Below are 19223 nucleotides of genomic sequence, written 5' to 3'. Positions count from 1 at the left end.
ATCTGAGGGAATTTCCTAGGATGCAGCATAGAAAGACAAGAAGACAGAACATATGAAAGTGAGGGAAGGAGGCAGGGAGGAGAGAATGAGAGTCTAACATGCACCTAATTAGAACTCCCAGATCTCCAGACCTACTGGATGAGGTGGTACCAAGCCGGGGTGGGGAGGAGGAGCGCAGGGCTATTCCAGGCAGAGGGGAGAGCATGTGCCAAGGTCCTGAGGAACCTAACCAAAGCCAGTCTGCTTGTGCTGCCTTTAGTCTGTGCTGGCCTTATGCAGGGCAATGCCGGGGCACAGATGGCGCTTGGACACTGTCCATGCCCGAGCAGCAGGCAGTCTGGTGGGGACCCAGCCACAGTGAGTCGGGCAGCTGTGCTGCTGCCTGGCCAGCTCCATCTCCCCTTCGACCGCCAACTGCACCCCTTCTCCTTCCACTCTCAGGCCACATGGCCCGGGTAGAGCTAGCCCCAGTCCTTCATGCTTCAGGGGGTGAACGTGTGACCCTGGCCAGGTTACCCACAGCCAGTGAGGCCCAGTTCTGAAACTTTTGTTAGAACTATTGGGCAGAGGAAATCTCTGGTCCTGCCAGGGTCGCTGACGGGGGAGAATGTTAGTCTGGAACTGCCGTGAGACAGAGCCAACACAAAGAGAGGCAGAGCCCTTCAAGCGCTGAATCCAACCGTGCCCGAGGACACCCCGGACTCAGCAGTCACATGAGTTAATAATACATTTCCTTTCCTGTGTGATCTCGTCTGGGTTGGTGTTTCTGTCACGTGTAACCTCGCTCTATTCATGAAACGGTAGGAAGCCCCAAGGTTGGAGACCCCTTGGGAGGACCTGGCCCAGCCCGGGGGTCAGGGAGGCTTCCCACAGGAGGTGGTCGCCAGGCTGGGCTTGACGGCTGTGTCAGAGTTAGCTCCGGGGAGACGGTGTGCCCGGGCAGGGAGCTGGCTGTCTTCCCGGGAGTCAGGGCAGCTCACCGGCTCCTGGGCACAGTCTCTGCCCCGGCAGGCCCCAGGCTCCCAGGTCAGCTCTCGGCAGCAGCTGCCGTTGGCCTCTGGCCTTGGCAGGAGCTGGAGGCCTGAAGAGGATGATGACTCTGAAGCATTTCATGGGGTGGGGAAGGCCAGGCCCCCAAGGGTCTTGCCTCATGGGTCAGGTTGGTGTCAGGACGACTGAGGTGTGTGATAGGAGCCATGTCAGAAGGTCATCAGCCCGTGCCTGTCCCTCGCCAGCCCCCAGCTTAGCCAGCGTCATGGCCAGCTCCTGGTGGTGCTGCCAGCATCAGGGGCAACGTGCAGGTGGTCAAGCTACGTGGGCTTAAGGGTCTACTCCCAGCTCTGCGACAAAGTCTTTCCCGATCCTCAGTGCAGCTGCCTCGGCACCCACACTGTTCAGACTCTGGCAGATCAGTCGGCCAGTCAGTGGGCGGCCTGGGCCCCTGCGCCTGGCACTGCCAGCCCGTGCTTCCACGCCAGCTTAGATGTCTCCTCCTGCACTTGTACATATGTTATATTTTCCTTTGCTTTATCTCTGTCAACCCAGGGCCCAGCCAGGACCTGGCAAGAACACCTGATAGGTAAATGTTTGCCATAATGAATTGCTGGATGAAATTTCTAGGTCCAAACAGTCAAGCAGGATAGGAATTTGTTTTTATTTGTTTACTTAACAATTAGTTATGTTGTACTTACCATATACCAGGCACTGTTTTAAATGCTTTATAAATATTAACTCACTGACTCTTCTTAACAACCCTTGGATGGTATGTTCTGTTTGATCCCTATTTACGGACGAAACCCAGGCACAGAGAGGCTGCGTAACTTGTCCAGAGACATACAGCCAGTGTGCAGCAAGGCCAGGAGTCAAGCCTGGGGGTCCCTCTCCAGTCTGTGTTCTTAGCCCCTGGGCCACTGCACGTCATCACCCCAGGTGTGCAGTGAGGGCACCGGGCCCAGGGAGGGGAAGGGACTCACCTGAGGCCACGCAGCCAGTGGCCAAAGCCTCCTGCCTCCCCGGCTGGTTCCTCCCTCCTCATGGTGGAGCCTGGGCCTCAGGTCTCCAAGGTTCCTCTTCTTTGGAGGCCCAGGCGAGCTCTTTCCCTGCAGATAGAGAGCCCCTTTGGGCCCCTCCTCCCCTCTCTTGGTGACAGTCGTGCCCATGGGTGCCTGCGGGCAAAACGGAGGCTAAATTTGTGGTTTGTGAGTGTGTTTCAGGAGTGCTGAGTGACGGGTCAGTCTTTGTGTGCAGGGGAGGAGCTGGGTAAGGTCGGGGAGGGGACCTGGGACGCGCCCCAGCCGCAGGGAGGGGTGTGTGGGGTGAGGGGGCCGCTGGTTCTCCCCGTGATGGCAGGGGCTGGCTGTGGGGAGGGGACACAGCAGGGCCGGGGGCTGGTCCAGCACGCAGACCTGGCCCTGGGCCTGTGTGTTGCTCAAGCTGCTCTGTTCTCCTGGAGCAGGCCTAGAGGGCTGAGCCTGGGGTGCCCAGGGCGCAGGCAGCTCCTTGGGTGCCTCTGGGGAGGTCTCCCTGTCCGCAGGCAGCCATGTTTGACACCATGTGACCCAGTCTGGGTGGTCACATGACCACAAAAGCCCCTCCATAGGCCGGCCCTGTACCAATAGCTGATGCCAGGAAGCGGGGAGCTGACCAATTGGATTCACCCCTGGGGACCCCAGCCCGGACATCCCAGCGAGAGGCAGCTGTGGAGGGTGTCTCTGGAGGGCGGAGGATGCAGAGTCTTGCTCTGTCGCCCTGGCTACAGCGTCGTGGTGTCAGCCTAGCTCACAGCAACCTCCAACTCCTGGGCTCAAAGTGGCCCTCCTGCCTCAGCCTCCCGAGTAGCTGGGAGTACAGGCGAATGCCACCACACCTGGCTAATTTTTCTAGTTTTAGTGGAGACAGGATCTCGCTCTTGCTCAGGCTGGTCTCAAACTCCTGACCTTGAGCGATCCACCTGCCCAGAGCTCTAGGATTACAGGTGTGAGCCACTGTGCCCAGCCTCGATCCCCAATGTTGAATGTGAGGCCTGGTGGGAGGTGTTTGTGTCATGAGGGATCCCTCCGGAATGGCTTGGTGCTCTCCCGAGACAATGAGTGAGTTCTTGCTGTATTTTTGGCTGGTTGCTTAAAGGAACCTGGCACCCCTCCCTCTCTTGCTCCGTCTCATATGTGACGCACCTGATCCCCTCCACCTTCCACCTCGACTGGGCCCCCCTGCAGCCCTCACCAGAAGCAGGTGCTGGCGCCACAGTTTTTATAGGGTCTGCAGAACCGTGAGCCAAATAAACCTCTTTTCTTTATAAATACCCAGACTCGGGTGTTCCGGCATAGTAGCACGGAACAGACTAACACGGGGGACACAAACATTCAGTCCATAACACCTCCTCAAAGTAATGTTTTAAATTTTTAAATTATAAAAAGGCATACCACTTCACTCCCATTAGGATGGATATCGTTTTTAAAATAATAACGATAAATGGGAAAATCGCATTCCGTTGGCGAGGATGTGGAGAAACGACATTGCACGCCGCTGGTGGACTGTCACATGGCGCAGTCCCTGTGAAAACCCGCATGGCATTTCCTCAAAGAGTTAAACATGGAGTTGCCACATGACCCAGCAAGGCCCCTCCTTTGGGCCGATGCCCACATGAACTGGCCTTGGGGCGCAGTGGTGGGCATGTGGATAAACAGAACGTGGTCTACCCTGCAATGGGACATCTTCCCGACACAAGAAGGAAGGAAATCCTGACACGTGGTGCAACGCCGATGACCCTTAGGGACTTGTGCTAAGGGAGAAAAGCCAGTCAGAAAAAGACAAGCACTGTGTGATTCCACCTATGTGGGTCCCGAGAGTTGTCAAACTCACGGAGACAGAAAGTGGGATGCTGAGTGCCCAGGGCTGGGACGGGGGAAATGTGAGTGTCTAATGGGGACAGAGTTGCAGATTTGCAGGATAAAAAAGGCTCTGAAATGGACAGTGGTGACGGTGACACAGATGTGAAGGTACTTAACGCTGAACCATACACTCAAAAATGCTGAGGATGGTAGATTTTATGTTATGTGTATTTTACCACAATACATAAATATGTGAGTAAGTCTAAGTAAACATTGGCTGTATAAAATAATGAAGTTAATTTTTCACAGTGTTTTATACATACAGAAATTTTAAATAGACAAAGGTCACTGTCCAGACTTCCTTCTGAAGAGCACAGAAAGGGAAGGGGGAGGTTACACTGCAGAAGCCTGACACACACAGTTCAGCCGGTGCCTAAGGCCTGCACCAGCAGTGACCAGTGGCACTGATGGCAGGTGGCCCTGTTAGGGTGTGACGAGAAGGGTCCTCTGCCTCTGCAGTCTCTGTCCCCACAGCCCAGACCTCCGCCAACTCCAAGAAGAACATCAGATATCCCACCACCGAGGGGCATCTGCAAAATCCCTGACTGGGACTCCTCAAACCGTCCAGTTTGTCAGAAACAAGGCAAGGCTGGGAAACTCTCACGGCCGGGAGGAGCCAAGGAGACGTGATGACCCAATGTCATTACACGGGGTCCTGGGACAGCAGAAGTATGTTGTGTCATGTCTTAGTTCCTTCTGGAAACCCAGACCGGACAATTTGCTAACAGAAGTTTGTTTGGCTCATGGTTCTAGAGGCTGAGAAGTCCAAGAGCACAGTGCTGACATCTGCTGGGGCATCTTGTCACCTCAAAAATCCCAGGGCAGAAGGAGGAAGGGCCAGAAAGCCAGCATGAGAGTCCGGAGGGGGCTGCCAAACTCTCCTTTTATCAGGAACCCACTCCTGAGACTACAGCATTAGTTCATTAACGGCTCTGCCCTCATGACCTAATTACCTCTTACATGCAAAACACACACATTCTGTGGTCGTCCCAAAGTCTTCACTCATTCCAGACCAACTCAAAAGTCCAAAGTCTGGAGTCTCATCTGAATCAGATACGGGTGGGGCTCAAGGTAGGACTGAGCCTGAGGCCGATTCCCATGAGCCTTGAGGCTGTGAAATTAACAGGTTCTGCTTCCAGAACCAGTGGTGGGATAGGCATAGGATGGGCAATTCCAAGTGGGAGAAGTCGGCAAGAAGAAGAGGGTGACTGGGCCCAGTCAAGTGCAAAACCCAACAGGGAAAAGAGCATTAATCTTAAAGCTGGAGAATCACTCCCTTTGGCTCCAGGTCACACTGGGGCAGGGCTCGGGCCCCAAGGCCCCAGGCACCCCCGGCCCCAAGGCTTCGCTGGGCTCAGTCGACCCAGCAGCTCTCTTGGGCTGGTGTCTCCCAGCTGCAGTGTTCAGGCACATCGAGGGCTTCACCCCTCCACAGCCTCCTCCCTGTGGCCTTTGCCAGGCCCACCTCCCTCAGATGCCCTCTTGGGTTGAAGGCCTCCCCTCCGAGAACACCCCCAGGCTGAGGCAGACCCTCCCTCCGGCTCGCCCAGCCCTGGTGACTATGTGGGCTGGCAGCTCACACATGGGTCGTCCTGCCCCAAAAGAAGGTCTTTGTGGGCTGAGTCTGATGGGTGGTGGCCTCTGTGCATGACTGTGCAGTGAGTGAGGGGCAGCCAGGGAGGAGGCCGGATGACCAGCACCCTGCAAAGTAGGGAAACTGAGGCTCAGAGAGGTGCAGGCACTTGCAAAGGTCATCCAGCAGGTAAGACCCAGAGCCGAGATTAGAACCCTTGGGGACAGAAGGCAGGGCTGCTAAGGGAGAGGACTTTGCCCATATGGCCCACGTGGTGCCCACACGTGGCAGGCTGCTGGGTGACAGGGGTGGGGGCAAGGGATGGGCTCCAGTGCGCCAGCCCAGGGGGGCGTGGCATCTGGCCTCTTGTTGCCCTATCAACTGCGGCCACGAGGTGGCGCACGCCGCCACCGTCAGAAGCCAGACCCCAAGCCGGTGCTGCAAGCCCATCCCAGGGGGCAGGCTGGGGTCGCTCTCTGTCGCCTCCCTGGGCCCTGGCGGAACCCCACTGAGGAGCTGTCTGTTCCCTGCGGGACCCACTCCCCGAGGTCTATTTCCCTCATGCTTCCTGCGCCCAAGGTGCCCACGTGAGCCCGTCCTGACGTTTTGGCGGCACAGACGCAACGACAGCAGAGGTGCGCATCTGCTGCTGCGGGTCAGGCCTTCCTGAAAGCCAAGCTCCTGGTGCCTCTCACACCCTCCTCCACCCGATGGCACTTTTAAGCCAAGGAGATAAGTCAATTCGGATTCTGGTGTCATTTGGCGGCTCCTCAGTGCCACATTGCCTGGTGCCTGCTCCGGGCAAGGCACCCAGGCACTGAGCACAGACACGTGCTGGTTTACACGGAATATGTGGAACTTTCAGCGCGCCAGCCCCGGGGTGGGCAGGCACCGATTTCCGGTTCCAGACCCCTCCCCAGAGGCCTGCCTGGCCTCGCCCCCCACAGGCTGCGCTCACCTTCCTCGGTGGGAACCACGTGGGCAGAGGCCACGCCCTCAGCCCCAGCCCCAGCCCGGGTGGTGGGCTTCTCACCTCTGCACCTTGCGGATGAGGAAACCGAGGCTCAGAAGGCTCAGAAGGGAAGCCTGTGTCCAAGGACTCACAGCCACCAAGAGCGGGCCGTTTCGCCCTCCAGAGGCAAAGAGCTCAGGCAGGGCAGTCCTGACCTTCCCTGGCAGGGCCCACGCGGCTCCGGGGCTGGCGGCAATGGTGGGAACAGCCTGGACCCGCAGCTCCCAGCCCGGCCCCCTGCCCTGTTTCTGGACCCCCCACATCTTTCCAAAGCTGGGTTCCCAGCCCAGGGTGTGGGTCCCAGGCGGGGACTGTGTGGCTCTCCGTGGCAGGTGGGGAACTCAGAGCCCTCCTGGCCTGTCCACGTCCCTGTCCTGAGCCAGGAGCATCCTCCCCCCACTTTCGGTCCTCACCCGGCTCTGCCACAGCTTCTGAGTGGCCTTTGTACGGGGGACAGCAGCCGCAGCGTGGGGTGGGTGCCTCATTCCCCATGCCCCCCACCTGGACAGTGGCAAGTCGCCTGGCTGCGGGAGGGGCTGTATAAGCGCTGCTCAGACCCCCATCTTAGTCTTAGTTTTCTATGGCTTATAACAGAACACCTGAGATTGGGTAATGTATGAAGAAAAGGAAGTCACTTCTCACAGTTACGGAGGCTGAGAAGTCCAAGGTCGAGGGGGCCACATCTGGTGAGGATCTTCTTGCCGGTGGGACTCTGCCATGTCCCCAGGCAGTGCAGGCATCGCGTGGCCAGGGGCTGAGTGTGCTCGAGTGCTAGCTCAGGCCTCTCTTCCGTTTCTTGTAAAGCCACCAGGCCCCTCCTGCGGTAGCACAGGATTAATGGACTCACGAGGGCAGAGCTCTCCTGGCCCCATTACCTCTGGAAGGGCCCACCTCCCAATACTTGAGATTACATTTGCTGGGCAGTAAATGTCAACTGAGTTTTGCAGGGGACAAATATTCAAGCCATGGCAGCCCCCTCACCTGCTCGTCACCCCGAGGCCTCCAGGCTACCCATCCTGGAAGCCTCCTGCACCCAGCGGCTGTCTCCACCTACAGTGCGGACTGGATCCTCCGTCCCTGCTTGATACCCGGCTGTGGCTGCCCACTGCCCCGGGAGGAGGCCTGAACTCCGTGGGCTGTTTGCCGGCCAACCCCTGCCTTTCTCCAGCTAAGCAGAACAAGTGGATCCCTACCCCCGCCAGGACTTTTCATGTGCTGTTCCCTCTGCCTGGAATGCCCTTCCTGCTGTCTTGTCCCAGTTAACTCCTGCTCACTGGGGCATCAGCCCCTCCCAAGGGGACCTGTCCTGGGTGGCCCCACCTGGATTTTCTTGGACCTACTCAGGCAAGCCAGAAGTGCTCTTTCTAGAAGGTACAGATGCTGACTGTCCTCCTGTCCCGTGACAGGCAGCAGACTGGGCATGGTAAGGGCATGGATTCTGTACCCCATGGACGGACCCTCCTGGGCTCAGGGTCCCAGCTGCGCCACATGATGTCAGTGCCCTCGGCCCTCCCCTCTGCAGATGGGGAATAAGCAGCGCTCTCCTGACGGGGAGGTGTGGGCTGGGGCTCTGGCTGGCACAGGCGCGTGGGAGCAGCTGTCTCCCAAGCCCCCCTCTTTACTTCCATCCACCAGAGGGGTAGGAATGAGGGGCTTCTTGGACTTCCAACATACCCCAGGATCACCTGGGTGCCTGTCACTTTGCAGAGTCCAGACTCGTGCCCCTTCACACCCCACAGTGTGTCTTGAGGTCCCTGGACACTTGGCTTCCTGGGCAGGCAGCACCGGACCCCCGGGAGGGGTGGGAGGCAGGTGTCAGCCAGGAGGGACTGAGAAAGCCCCTCCTTCCCATGATCCTGACAGGGACCAGGTGCCAGGGGTGGTGCCAGCAAAGGTGAGGGTGAGGGCCCTGCCGTCTCTGCACCAGAGCTCAGAGCTGCCCAGCTGCTGCTCCACTCAGTGTCCCTTAGGAAGTCCCAGCCTGGGACTCTTCCCCTAAACTTTGGGCTGCTCTAGACCCAGGCCCCACTGCTCCTTCCCTAATCAGGATGACAATAGAAACCACCAGCACTTCCCAAGGCCATTGGTGCCAGGTGCCGCCATCTCCCAGGATGAGGTGACAAGTGACACTGGGAAAGGGCCCTGAATCCAGACCTGGCAGGCCCCAGGCTTGCAGTCCTGCTCTCCTTCTCCCTCGTGGCCCTGGGCAGGTCCCCGAGCCCTCTGTGCCTTGGCGTCTCAGGTAACGTGGGGTTTTGCATGTGCAATGACAGCTCGCACACCACGTGCCAAGGTCACTGTAGTGAATCTTCCTGGGGCACCGGCTGGGTGCTGGGGCCGTCTCACAAGGTGAAGGAGGAGCTTGGAGTTGGGCTCGGGTTGGTGTGACACTCTGATGCCCATGCCTCTCAACGGCTTATTTCTGCATGCCTTGGTTTGGCCACCAATACCCCTGCATTCACTTGTCACCTGGGGTTTCTCTTGAGTCCAGTCATCTTGCCTTTAATGCTCCTCAGGGCTCTGAGGGCCGGTGTCAGGGGTCTGAGGAGCCAGCTGGCCCCGGGTGTAAGCAGGCTCCAGGCCACCGTCCCAGGCTGCCAGCGCAGCTCGGGGCTGGCGGTGTCCACTTGGTGCAGCCCTGTCCCCGCCACCTCTCCGTGTCCAGCTCCACTTTGAGCAGAGGAGGTGGGAAGCCAGTGGCGGCCTGACCCATCAGCAGCGGTGTGGCCCTCGGGGGCAGGTGGCCACTCTGAGCCTGCGTCCTTGTGTTAGTCTGCAAGGGCTGGTGAGGCAGACACCACAGACGGGCAGGTCACGCAGCAGAGGTTTGACTCCTCACAGTTCCGGAGGCTGCAAGTCCGGGATCAAGGTGTTGGCGGGGCTGGTTCCTTCAGAGGCCGTCTCCCCCCTCCCCCGTGCCTTTTTTTTTTTTTTTTTTTTTTGGAGACAGAGTCTCACTCTGTCACCTGGACTAGAGTGCCGTGGCGTCAGCCTAGCTCACAGCAACCTCAAACTCCCAGGCTCAAACGATCCTCCCGCCTCAGCCTCCTGAGTAGCTGGGACTACAGGGGAATGCCACCATGTCTGGCTAATTTTTTTCTATTTTTAGTAGAGACGGGGTCTCGCTCTTGCTCAGGCTGGTCTCAAACTCCTGACCTCGAGCGATCCTCCCACCTCGGCCTCCCAGAGTGCTAGGATTACAGGCATGAGCCACTGCGCCAGCCACTGCCCTAGCCCCCCCACCCCGTGTCTTCACTTGATCTTTTCTGTGTGTGTGTGTGTGTGTGTGTGTGTGTGTGTGTGTGTCCTAATCCCCTCTGCTTATAAGGATGTGTTGGACGAGTCATGTTGGATTAGGGCCCACCCCCATGACTTCATCTAATTAATCACTTCTTTAAAGACCGTATGTCCAAATACAGACACATTCTGAGGTGTTGGGAGTTAGAACACATGACTTGGGAGGACACAGTGCAGCCTGCAGATCCTGCTCTGTAAATGGGTAACCGGATGGCACCTGTGACATCCAGTGCCCCACCTGGGGGGTATGTGGTCCATGCCTGTGCCAGGCAGGGGCTGTGCCTGACTCTGCTCACCAGTTTTGCCCCCTGCCAAGCAGCGTCTGGCACAGAGTGGGTGCCCAGTGGAGGTTTGTAAGGTGGACTCAGGAAGGGGTTAGGGGTCCAGGGCAGCCCCAGAGATCCAGTTTCCCTCTGGCTCCTGCCTGCTGCCTCCTAGTCCTGGCCATTCCTGCAAAGAGCATCCCTTGGGCACTTGCTCTGTGTCATGCTGGGGTGGACAGATGTCGTTCATGTCTGCTGTGCTCCTTTCTATTTGGACACTGCCTGCCTGTCCCAGGCGGTTTAGATGGCACTGCCAGTCACAGTGCCGCCAGCCCCTGCCCCAGCTGCCATCCTCCGCTCATGTGACATGTGAGCAAGCAGGGCTGATTAGAACCCTCCATGAGATTTACTAGAGGGGTGCAGCGAGGGAGGTGGTCTCTCCTTGGGACTGCCAGCTGGATGGAGGTTCTGTCCCGCAGGGAGAAGCAGGGAGGTTCAGAGGTGAGAAGTGAGGAGCAAGAGTGAGATAAACACCCTGCTGTTTGTGGGGAGACTTCAACTACAGCACCTGCCAGTTTCATAAGCAAACAGGTTACTTTGGGGGCCTGTTGGAGGTGGGCCGCTTGTGAGCAAAAGGGCCCTGACAATGGCACCTGGCCTGGCTGAGGTCCTAAGGGGGTGGGACAGAGAGCGGAGGGACACACATACATGGATAATCTGGGTCTTTCCTTGTAGGAACACCCCATCTGGGTTGGAAAGACAAGAACAAAAACAGCCATGGAAACAATCAAAAGTATGGCCCTAGTGACGGAGATGGAGGTGGTGGTGCCACGTGGGGACCCCCAGGAACCCTGGCTGCATGGGAGGCAGGGACTATTTCTGGCCAGGCAGGCAGGCCAGGTAGGTTGGAGGATATGGCCAGAGCAGTGACCTGGAGGCAGGAAAGTAGAGCTCGTGTTTGGAGAGTCACGGTTTCCTTGCAGGGCAGAGATAAAACAGGAAAGCCCGAGCGCTGGGGCCAGAAGGAGGAGGAACAGTGAGAGCTGGCAGCTGGGCCTGGTACTGGGCAGGGACTTTGGGCACAAATGTGACTCAGACTCAGTCATCCTGGTAGGAGATCACACCCCATTCTGCCCCCAGAAGGTGCAGGATAGACTCCACGGTGTGTAGCACTTGCGGATGCACTGGCTCCTCTAGTCTGAAATCACTGGGTCCGTCCCGCAGACGGAGACAGCCTCGGAGAGGGGCAGCCTCCAGCCGGGAGCTCACCCGAACGCTTGCCCCTGACCTGGGTCTGCCAGGCTGTCTGGGAAGGCCAGGATCCTGGGGGAAGAGGAAAGAGGGGCCGGGATCTTGCCCCAGGGAGCTTCAGGTGCACTGGAGCTGGGGGCCCTTGATTAGAAGGAAGGGGAAGTCCTATTCTTGTGACATTGGGTTTGTGAGGTTGGAGGTGCCTGTGGGACTCCCAGGGTCACTGGGTTGGGATCAGGGCATGCGGTGGGCTGGACACACATGTGGCAGACAGGAAGGATAGGACAGGGCAGAGAAGATCCACCTTGGGGGAGCAGGGAGGCTGTGTGAAAACAGCCCCTGGGCCTTCTAGGATTTGTCTCTCCCTGTTCCCCTTTGCCCTCCTAGTGCAGCCCCCACAGCCATCCTCCTGGGTCAGACCTGGGTAGGGCGCTGAGAGTGGGTGCCCCCAACTTAGGGTAAGGGCCTGAGGTTCGAAAAGCCAGTCCGCTCTACCTCATCCATTGAGCGCCCTGCTGTGAGCTGTGGTTTCTCCGGGAGGGTCCAGTGCCCGGGAGCAGGTGGGCAGTGGGTGCGTTCTGTAGGTGCCCGCCCCTCAGTGCAGAGCTTGGGGACACGCAGCGGTGTGGGGCATCGGTGTTCCCTGTAACGACAAAGGTGAGCTGTAGAGTAAGGGGCAGGGTGAGCCCAGATCCTGGGGACAAGGAGTGCCCTGGACATGGGTAGCGGGGGATAGGGAGCATCCCGCCAGGTATTGGGCGAGTCACCTCCCCTCCAGGTGTGGGGCTGCACTCTAGGCCCAGCGGTGGCGGTCAGAGGAACGACATTTCCGCCGAGGATGCGAGTCACCGCTGGCAGCAAAGTCACTGACCCATCTCCAAACCGACAGGCGGTCCCACGGGGCGTGCGGGCTGCGGTCAGGCAACAGCGGCGTGAGCGCCTGTGCGTGGCTGTGTCCGTGGCGTCCGCCGTGACAGACGCGCGGGCCGGCGCGGTCGTGGCTGCGACTGGCTGGCGGCCGCGCGTGCGCGTGGGTGCAGGCGACGGGGACGCACCTGGGCCACCCAAACAAAGGCGGCGCCGCGTGACCGAGCTCGCGCGCGCGCGCGCACAACGCCCTCCGTGCTGGCGTGCTCCCGCGGGCCCCGGGGCCGGGCTGCGCGGGCGGGGGCGGGGCGACGCGGCGCGGGGCGGGGGCGGGGCGGGGCCGGGCTGCGCGGGCGGGGGCGGGGCCGGGCTGGGCGGAGCGAGAGGGCGCGGGCGGGGGCGGGGGAGGGGCCGGGCGGGGCGGGGCGAGGAGGCGCGGGCGGGGGCGGGCCCGGGCTGCGCGGGCGGGGGCGGGGCGACGCGGCGCGGGGCGGGGCGGCGGCTGCGCAGGGCGGCCGGGGGCGCGCAGACTCCGCGCAGCGGGACGCGAGCGCGCGACCTGGCGCCGCCGCCGCCTCCGCGCTCGTGGCCCGCACCCGCGGGGCCGCCTCCTCCCGGCTTCCCGGCGCCGCTGGGCTCCCGGGCGGGCGGCAGGTGCAGCGCGGCCGGGCGGCCGGCGAGGGGGGCGCCGCGGCGGCGACTGGATGAGAGTTGGCCCCGATCTCCGCGCAGGGTAAGCGGCGCGCGGACACCCACACGGACCGCGGCGGACGCCCGGCCGCGCTCCGCCCGGGGCCGAGACCTGGCGCGCTCAGCCGGCTCACCCCGCCGCCGCCGCCGCCGGGCTGGGGCTGGCGACCCTCCGGGCAGGGCCCCGCGCGGGCGCGCCCCGCTCACACGCCCCCGGGTCCAGTGCGGCCGGGACGCGCGTCACGGCCACCCCTCGCGCTCTGTGGGCACTGGCGTCCGCCGGGCCGGGGTCTGCCAGGCCGGCCGGGGAGAGAGGACGTCCCGGGGGCGCAGAGCCCAGACTGGGGTGGGGGCGCCTGTCCGGGGTCACGGAGGCTAGGCCGCTGGAGGGGGACGGGACAGGGCAGGGCGCGGCAAATGCTGTCCTACTGACCGACTCCTTGGTGGGGCAGGAGAGAGAGGGGGCCCCCCAGCTCCTGCTACCCCAGAGACGACCCCGCCAAAAAGTTATGGCCTCTCGCACCCTCCCTGTACCCCGCTATCTGCCCTGTGTCCTTCCCTTTGTTTGGGACGTTTATCTCGTGGGGCTCTGCCGGGGCTGGTTGGCACATTGGCAGGAGCCCAGGCCCGTGTGCCTGCCAGGAGGTGGGGTGGAGTGTGGCAACCCCCGGCCTGAGGCCCCACCTGTCCAGAACAGGACCTGCGCCCTGTCCAGGCCCTGGAGCAGGGGAGAGAGGAGAGCCCGTGTGGCCTGAGTCTGGTGCGCTGGGCCCTGGCTGTCGCTCTGTGGCAGGAGTGGCAGTCCCCCAGGGCCAGAGACCTGAGCATGGCCCCCAGAAACTAAGTTCACTGTCGGGGCTGTTGCCAGTGCTGTTTCCAGAGGTGGGAGATTCTGTTTGGGGGAGACCTATTGCAGGCTGGGGTTCCCTGCTTGTGTGGGTTGGGGAGAAAATTCAGAGTTCTGAGCCTCTCAACCCCAAAACAAGGCTCGAGAGTCCCAGCCCTGGGGCTCTGTTGGGGCCGAAGTGGTTAAGAGAAGAACTTGGAGACTTGCCTTCTTCACCCCCTGCTCTGTGACCTTGGGCTGGGCAGGGAGCCTCTCTTGCCTTAGTTTCCTCACCAGTAGATGGGGAGGAGGCAGATTGAGGGGATGCAGGCCCCGCACAGACAGGGTCAGAGATCAGGTAGTGCCCTGGGCCCCGGGCCATGTGTGCCCCAGGCCCATCTGGGAACACACAGGCTGGCTGGGTGAGTATGTTCGAGTCCCTGCCCCGTGCTGTGATGAAACCACATTCCACAGTTGTTAGCTGGGACACCCAGATCAGTGGCCTCAGTAAACCTGCCCCTGTGTCCTGCCACAGACCCCTCTGCAGAAGCCCTGCCTGGCCTTACTCCTGCCCTGGCCATGGTGTTGACCCCTCTGCAACACTTCGTGACCCCAGGGCAGGGGCCGAGAAGCCCTGCCACACTGGCGGGGGTGGACTCCCAGGGAGGTGCGGGCTGGAGGCTGGCGGCTGGGCACCCTGTGTGTCTCAGTGGGCCACCGCCCGCGGCTCTGTCTTTCCTCTCAGCTGCCCTTGCTGATGGTGTGTGAGTGCATTTGTCCCAGCAGAGTGCCCTGGGGACAGATGTCTGTCTTTTTGAACGCTGGAGAGCCATTTCCTGGAAGCTCCCTGGGAAAGTCTCAAAGTTGTGTATTTCCCGAGGCCCTGGGAGCCGGTTTGCTCTGCGTCTCCTGCCCAGGTGGTGGAGGCCCTTGGCAAAGGAAGGACCAGGTGGTCTCTCCCCAAACTGCCGACCTGTGAGGCCTCCCCCTCAGTGCCGCCTCTTATCTGTAGGGTCCAGCCCAGAGTGGATGTCGGGGAAGGCCCCAGCGCCAGCTCAGGGTGACCTCTGCTTTCCTTGCTCTCCCCGGGCCTCACCTTCACCGACTGGAAAACCAGGGAAGAGAATCAGACCTGGTTTTCCTGAATCATCATTTTTGCTATAGAATAGAATAGTGGTTCAGGCACAATGAAAACAAAGTGTTATTAGATTCTAGTGAGCCACTGTTGCCAGGGAAGGCTGCGAGCAAGCCTGAAGCCCATTTTCTCTTTGCAAAGAGCAGCAGAGCAGTGTTACAGATGTTACAGAAACGCCAGCACCAAACCCCACCACCGTCTTGATGAAATCCACGTTACGGGGGAGCCAAGGCGCCCTGATGTTCCCACGTGTGATCTGTGTTAGTGGCTGTGCCCTTTCGGTGCCCCCCTCGCCTCCTGGGGCCACGTGGAGGCCCCTTCCAGCTCCCTACTTTCTACTGTTAGACGGTCCCCTCTGGAAGCCAGACCCACCCGTCCTGGGGATGTGTGTGGCTTTGGTCAGCGGCTCATTTCTGGAGGCCGCCCCCTTTTGGGGAGCTGGACAGGTTTCCCCTCCTGGGGGCTCCTGCCCAGTGGCTGTGGTGCGACTTAAGGAGCCGTCCCAGAGCACCTGTTGGTGTGAGGCGTGTGCCAGTTGGCAGGGGAAATGCCAGTGCCTGGCTGTGTGGCCTGGTCACTCCTCCCAGAGTTTCTGCCCCCCTCCCCTGCAAGACAGCCCCCGAGGCTGCCCCGCTGGGGAAGGGAGGCCCTGTCCTTGGGAAGCCCGGTGCGAGCTGCTGCCTGGGGCAGCTGCGGACAGGGCTAGGAAGTGGCAGAGCATCCCTGCGCTGACACGTGAGTCGGGGAGGCAAGACGTGGGCCACGGGGAGTGCGTGGTAGGTGGGGTACAGAGGTGCTTGCTGGGAAGCAGCTTCTCTTTGCTTAGCTCAGGGTTGGGCACCTGCTGGATGCCGTCCAGGCCACGCTGGCCACTCCCGTGGTGCGGCTGAAGGCCTTTGGTCTGGGTAACCTGCAGGCCGGCTGGGGGGCTCTGGCACCGCAGTGGGCTTAGCACGGCCTTTTCCTTGGCTTTTTGGTGGCACAGTGGTGGGCCCTTTCCTTAGGTCTTTATTCTGGGCAGAGTAGAGGGCATGGAAGTTCAGGTCCTCAACAGGTGCGGCTGGCGGAGCTGGGAGGAGGCCTGGGGCTCTGAGGGGACGGTGGCTGTGTGAACAGAGCCTGGGTGGGTGGGGCCCAGGGCAGCCTGTCACCTGCTCGGAGCCGTGGCTGCAGGAGAAATGTAATCGGTTAACTTGAGAACTTAAAGGCAGGTTGCTCCGACTTCTCTTACACACAGAGATGGTGCAAGAAAATGAGGTTTTCCCTAATTAGAGAAAACTGTGCTCGTTTTGCCTTTGGTGCCTCTGCACGTGCCCCTTACGGAGGCCCGCGCAGACGCCGGGCTGGTAGTTCTGGTAATTTGCCGCCGTTGACGTCGCGTGTGAAGGCTGTTGTTAAGATTGGCATTTGAGTTATAACCTAGGGTTGTGATTATGTGTGAGCCCTGTGATTAAAGTCCCCCTTGGTGACACAGGAAGAGAGGAAGTATTGGCCTATCAAAAAAATTAATAATAGCAATAGAAATCACTCAACCTGCATGCCGGACACGGCGCTGAGTGTTTCACACGACTTGTCTCACAGAGCCCTCGCAGCGGACACTTGCACCCCTGCCTGCAGATGAGGAAACCGAGGCACGGAGAGGCAGTGCAGCTTGCCTGAGTCCCCCGTTCGGTAGCAGAGCTGGGATTTGAACTTGTGCTGTTTGGCTCCAAAGGCTGTGCTCGTAACCACTGCAGGCTTTCCGTTGCCCTGATAAGCCTTTCAGAAAGTTCCGCCAGTTTTCTGGGGGGGGGGGTTGTGAAGGAAGTAGAAGCAATAAGTTTAAAGTCATGGTGAGACGTCTCTCTTTGCTACCGAACATACAGTGATAACAAGAATGACGGCATCTCTCACCCAGGCCCCACGGCGTTCTAAGCACGTTACACAATCCCCATAACAGCTGGAGCTGGGTGCTGTTGCTGGCTCCACCCCACGGACGAGGAAGACCCCACCCAGAGAAGTTCAGTGCCTTCCCTGAGGCCACAAGCCAGTGCATGGTGGAGCCAGGTTTGACGCGGTGGGCTCTGCTCCTAACCCAAGCCTATGTGTGGGGGGTGGAAAAGGTTCTTGGTCTTGCTGCTGTGTGTTCTGGGGCAAGACGCTTAACTTCTCCGGACCTCAAAGAAGTTTGGCCACGTGTAAACAAAGGCCTTGGCCTAGAGTATGGAAGCCAGAGCCTGAGAGCTGGCCCCTGCCCTTGGTGGCAGTGTCTGCGCCACGGGGAGGCCTGGGTGGGTGGGGAGGCCTGGCGGTCGCTTCCCAGGAGGAGGGAGGTCTGGTGAGGAAGCCTGGAGTGCCCTGTCCCCAGTGCATGGGCTTGGCTGCTGTTGGGTGAGGTGGCCTTGGGGTGTCTAGAGGTGAGGCTTCCGGGTTGGCCCCTGACACTGGCCGCCGCCCGCGTCGCTGCCTCTGGGAAGTGGGGTCCGAGGAGGCAGATCATGGGAAACTGTAAAGCTCTGTGCCTGGTGAGCGGTTACCTGTCCCTCGAGGGAGGGAAAGCGGCTCCACCTGGAACCCCTGATGCCACCAGATTCAAATTAAGCTGTGGTGGGAGAAACCAAACGAGCTGGGACCCTTCAAGGGCCGCAGTGGTTAGGAGGGCTTTGGGGACACGGCCTCTCTCGGTCGGTTCTCCCAGTCAGTGGGAAGGGCCGCTGCTTCTACCCAGCACCTGGGGGCAGGGGCTTGGGGCTGTACAGGGGTGGGGACGCAGGTCAGGGTGCAGGAGCCCGTCCCTAGCGCCGCAGCCTGTAGTGCAGGTGTGGGGCGTGCCTGACCCCTGCCTTTGTCCTGGTGTCCTCCTGCTAGGGGCACACCTCCCCTTCCTGGTGCCCGCAGGACAGTTCCTGGCAGGGCGGGACCCTGGGCCTGGCATGTTTCTGCTCCATGTTGCCACCTGTCCCTCTGCCCGACTCCTGGCTTCCGTCTTCCTACAGTGGTTGCTGTTGTGTCCTGTTTATCACGGGTCCCTTCTAGAAGGTGGGCTCCCTGAAGCCAGGGTCTCTCCACTCCTGCTCAGTGACCTAGAGCCACACCTCGGGGGCTCCTTGCTCTGCCCTTGCTGGGTCACTCTGCGGCCCAGACTCCAGGGACTTTGGTTCCAGGCCTGAGCTGGGTGGGGCGGGGCCGGGCGTCTCTGGCAGCTCCCTGGGGGGGGGCAAGGCTGGGAGCAGGAGAGTCTGTTCTTTTGAAACATCTTTATTGAGATGTAATTCACATGCCATGTAATCCACCCATTTACGGTGCACAATTCATTGACTTCGGGGTATCCACAAAGCGCACAGCTGTCTTTGTGCAGCCACAGTCAAATTTTAGTGGATTTTCATCACCCCAAAAAGAAACCCCAGATCCTTTCGCAGGCACCCCTAACCTGCTTTCTCTCCCTCTGGATTTGCCTCTGCCGGGCATTTCTCACAGGTGGCATCAGACCATATCGCATGTGGCCCTCTGTGTCTGCCTTCCTCACTTGGCATGAATGTGCTTTCCTTGGTGCTGTAGCGTGTGGTGACAGCTGTGCTTGCTGCCTCTTCTGGAGTGTGGCAGCTCTTTCCTGCACCCTGCGGCCCTAAACTGATCTCGGTAGGCTGGCCTTGCCTCCCAGGGCACCGGGGTCTGTGTTCACCGCAGCCCTCCCATTGTATGGCTGCCCTGGGGCTCCTTGAGCTCACCAAGCAGGGCACTCACCACCTCGAGCCACTGCACATCTCTCACCTCATTCTCCTGCTTGGCACTCAAGTCGTCACCTCCAGGAAGCCTTCCTGGCCTCCCCTGCCCTGTGCGGATCACCCTGCCTGTCTCTGAGCTCCTAGAGGGCAGGGCTCTGCTTTTCCTCTGGTGCCTGGAGTTGTTGGGGACAGCAGACAGTGTCTTGCAAGTGTGTATGGGAGGAATGGCTTTAGGTGAAGGTAGGAGCCTGGAGCAGGTCCCCTGGGGCTCTCACTGATGGTCCCAGAACTTGTCCCCCAGCCCACTGTTTTTGTCGCTTGATTATCCTCCATCGTTGTGCAGATCAGTTGGGTCGAAACCATCTCTTGCCCTCTGTGTCCTCCAGGGCATCACAGGGGCAGGGTCTGGTGTGGGGGTCCCTGGACACTCAGGCAGAGCTAGCCAGTGGGCAGGAGTCCATGCCGACCCCTACCCTGCCCCGCCTTGCACTGGGTGGCATGCTGGCTTTTGTTCTTCACAGATTGTGTTTTTTAGAACAGTTTTAGGTTTATGAAAAATTGCAGAGACAATACAGAGAGTTTCCTTATTATGTCCCTCAACAGCACTCATTGTTTTATTATTAACATCTTACATCAATGCCATTAATATGGCACATCTGTGATAATTCATGTACAATATTGATACTTCATTATTAACCGAAGTTCATAGTTTGTT

General features: G+C 59.9%; 1 protein-coding gene across 4 annotated transcripts in view; it reads left to right on the top strand.

The window, feature by feature from the left end:
- The first annotated feature begins 12722 nt into the window (after positions 1-12722).
- GRAMD4 (GRAM domain containing 4) overlaps positions 12723-19223 on the top strand; it is a 73852-nt gene continuing 67351 nt past the window's right edge. For all 4 annotated transcript variants that reach the window (XR_006735659.1, XM_045552760.1, XM_045552762.1 and 1 more), the window contains exon 1: positions 12723-12886. Coding sequence is in view for 3 of the 4 variants with exons in the window: in XM_045552760.1 (XP_045408716.1) it covers positions 12858-12886 (29 nt within the window). In the remaining variant the exon portion in view is untranslated. The remainder of the gene's footprint in view (positions 12887-19223) is intronic.

This window comes from Lemur catta, chromosome 6, assembly GCF_020740605.2.
Source record: "Lemur catta isolate mLemCat1 chromosome 6, mLemCat1.pri, whole genome shotgun sequence".
Taxonomy (NCBI): domain Eukaryota; kingdom Metazoa; phylum Chordata; class Mammalia; order Primates; family Lemuridae; genus Lemur; species Lemur catta.
The sequence above is the reverse complement of the archived record's forward strand: the minus strand, read 5'-3'. Positions and strand labels throughout refer to the sequence as shown.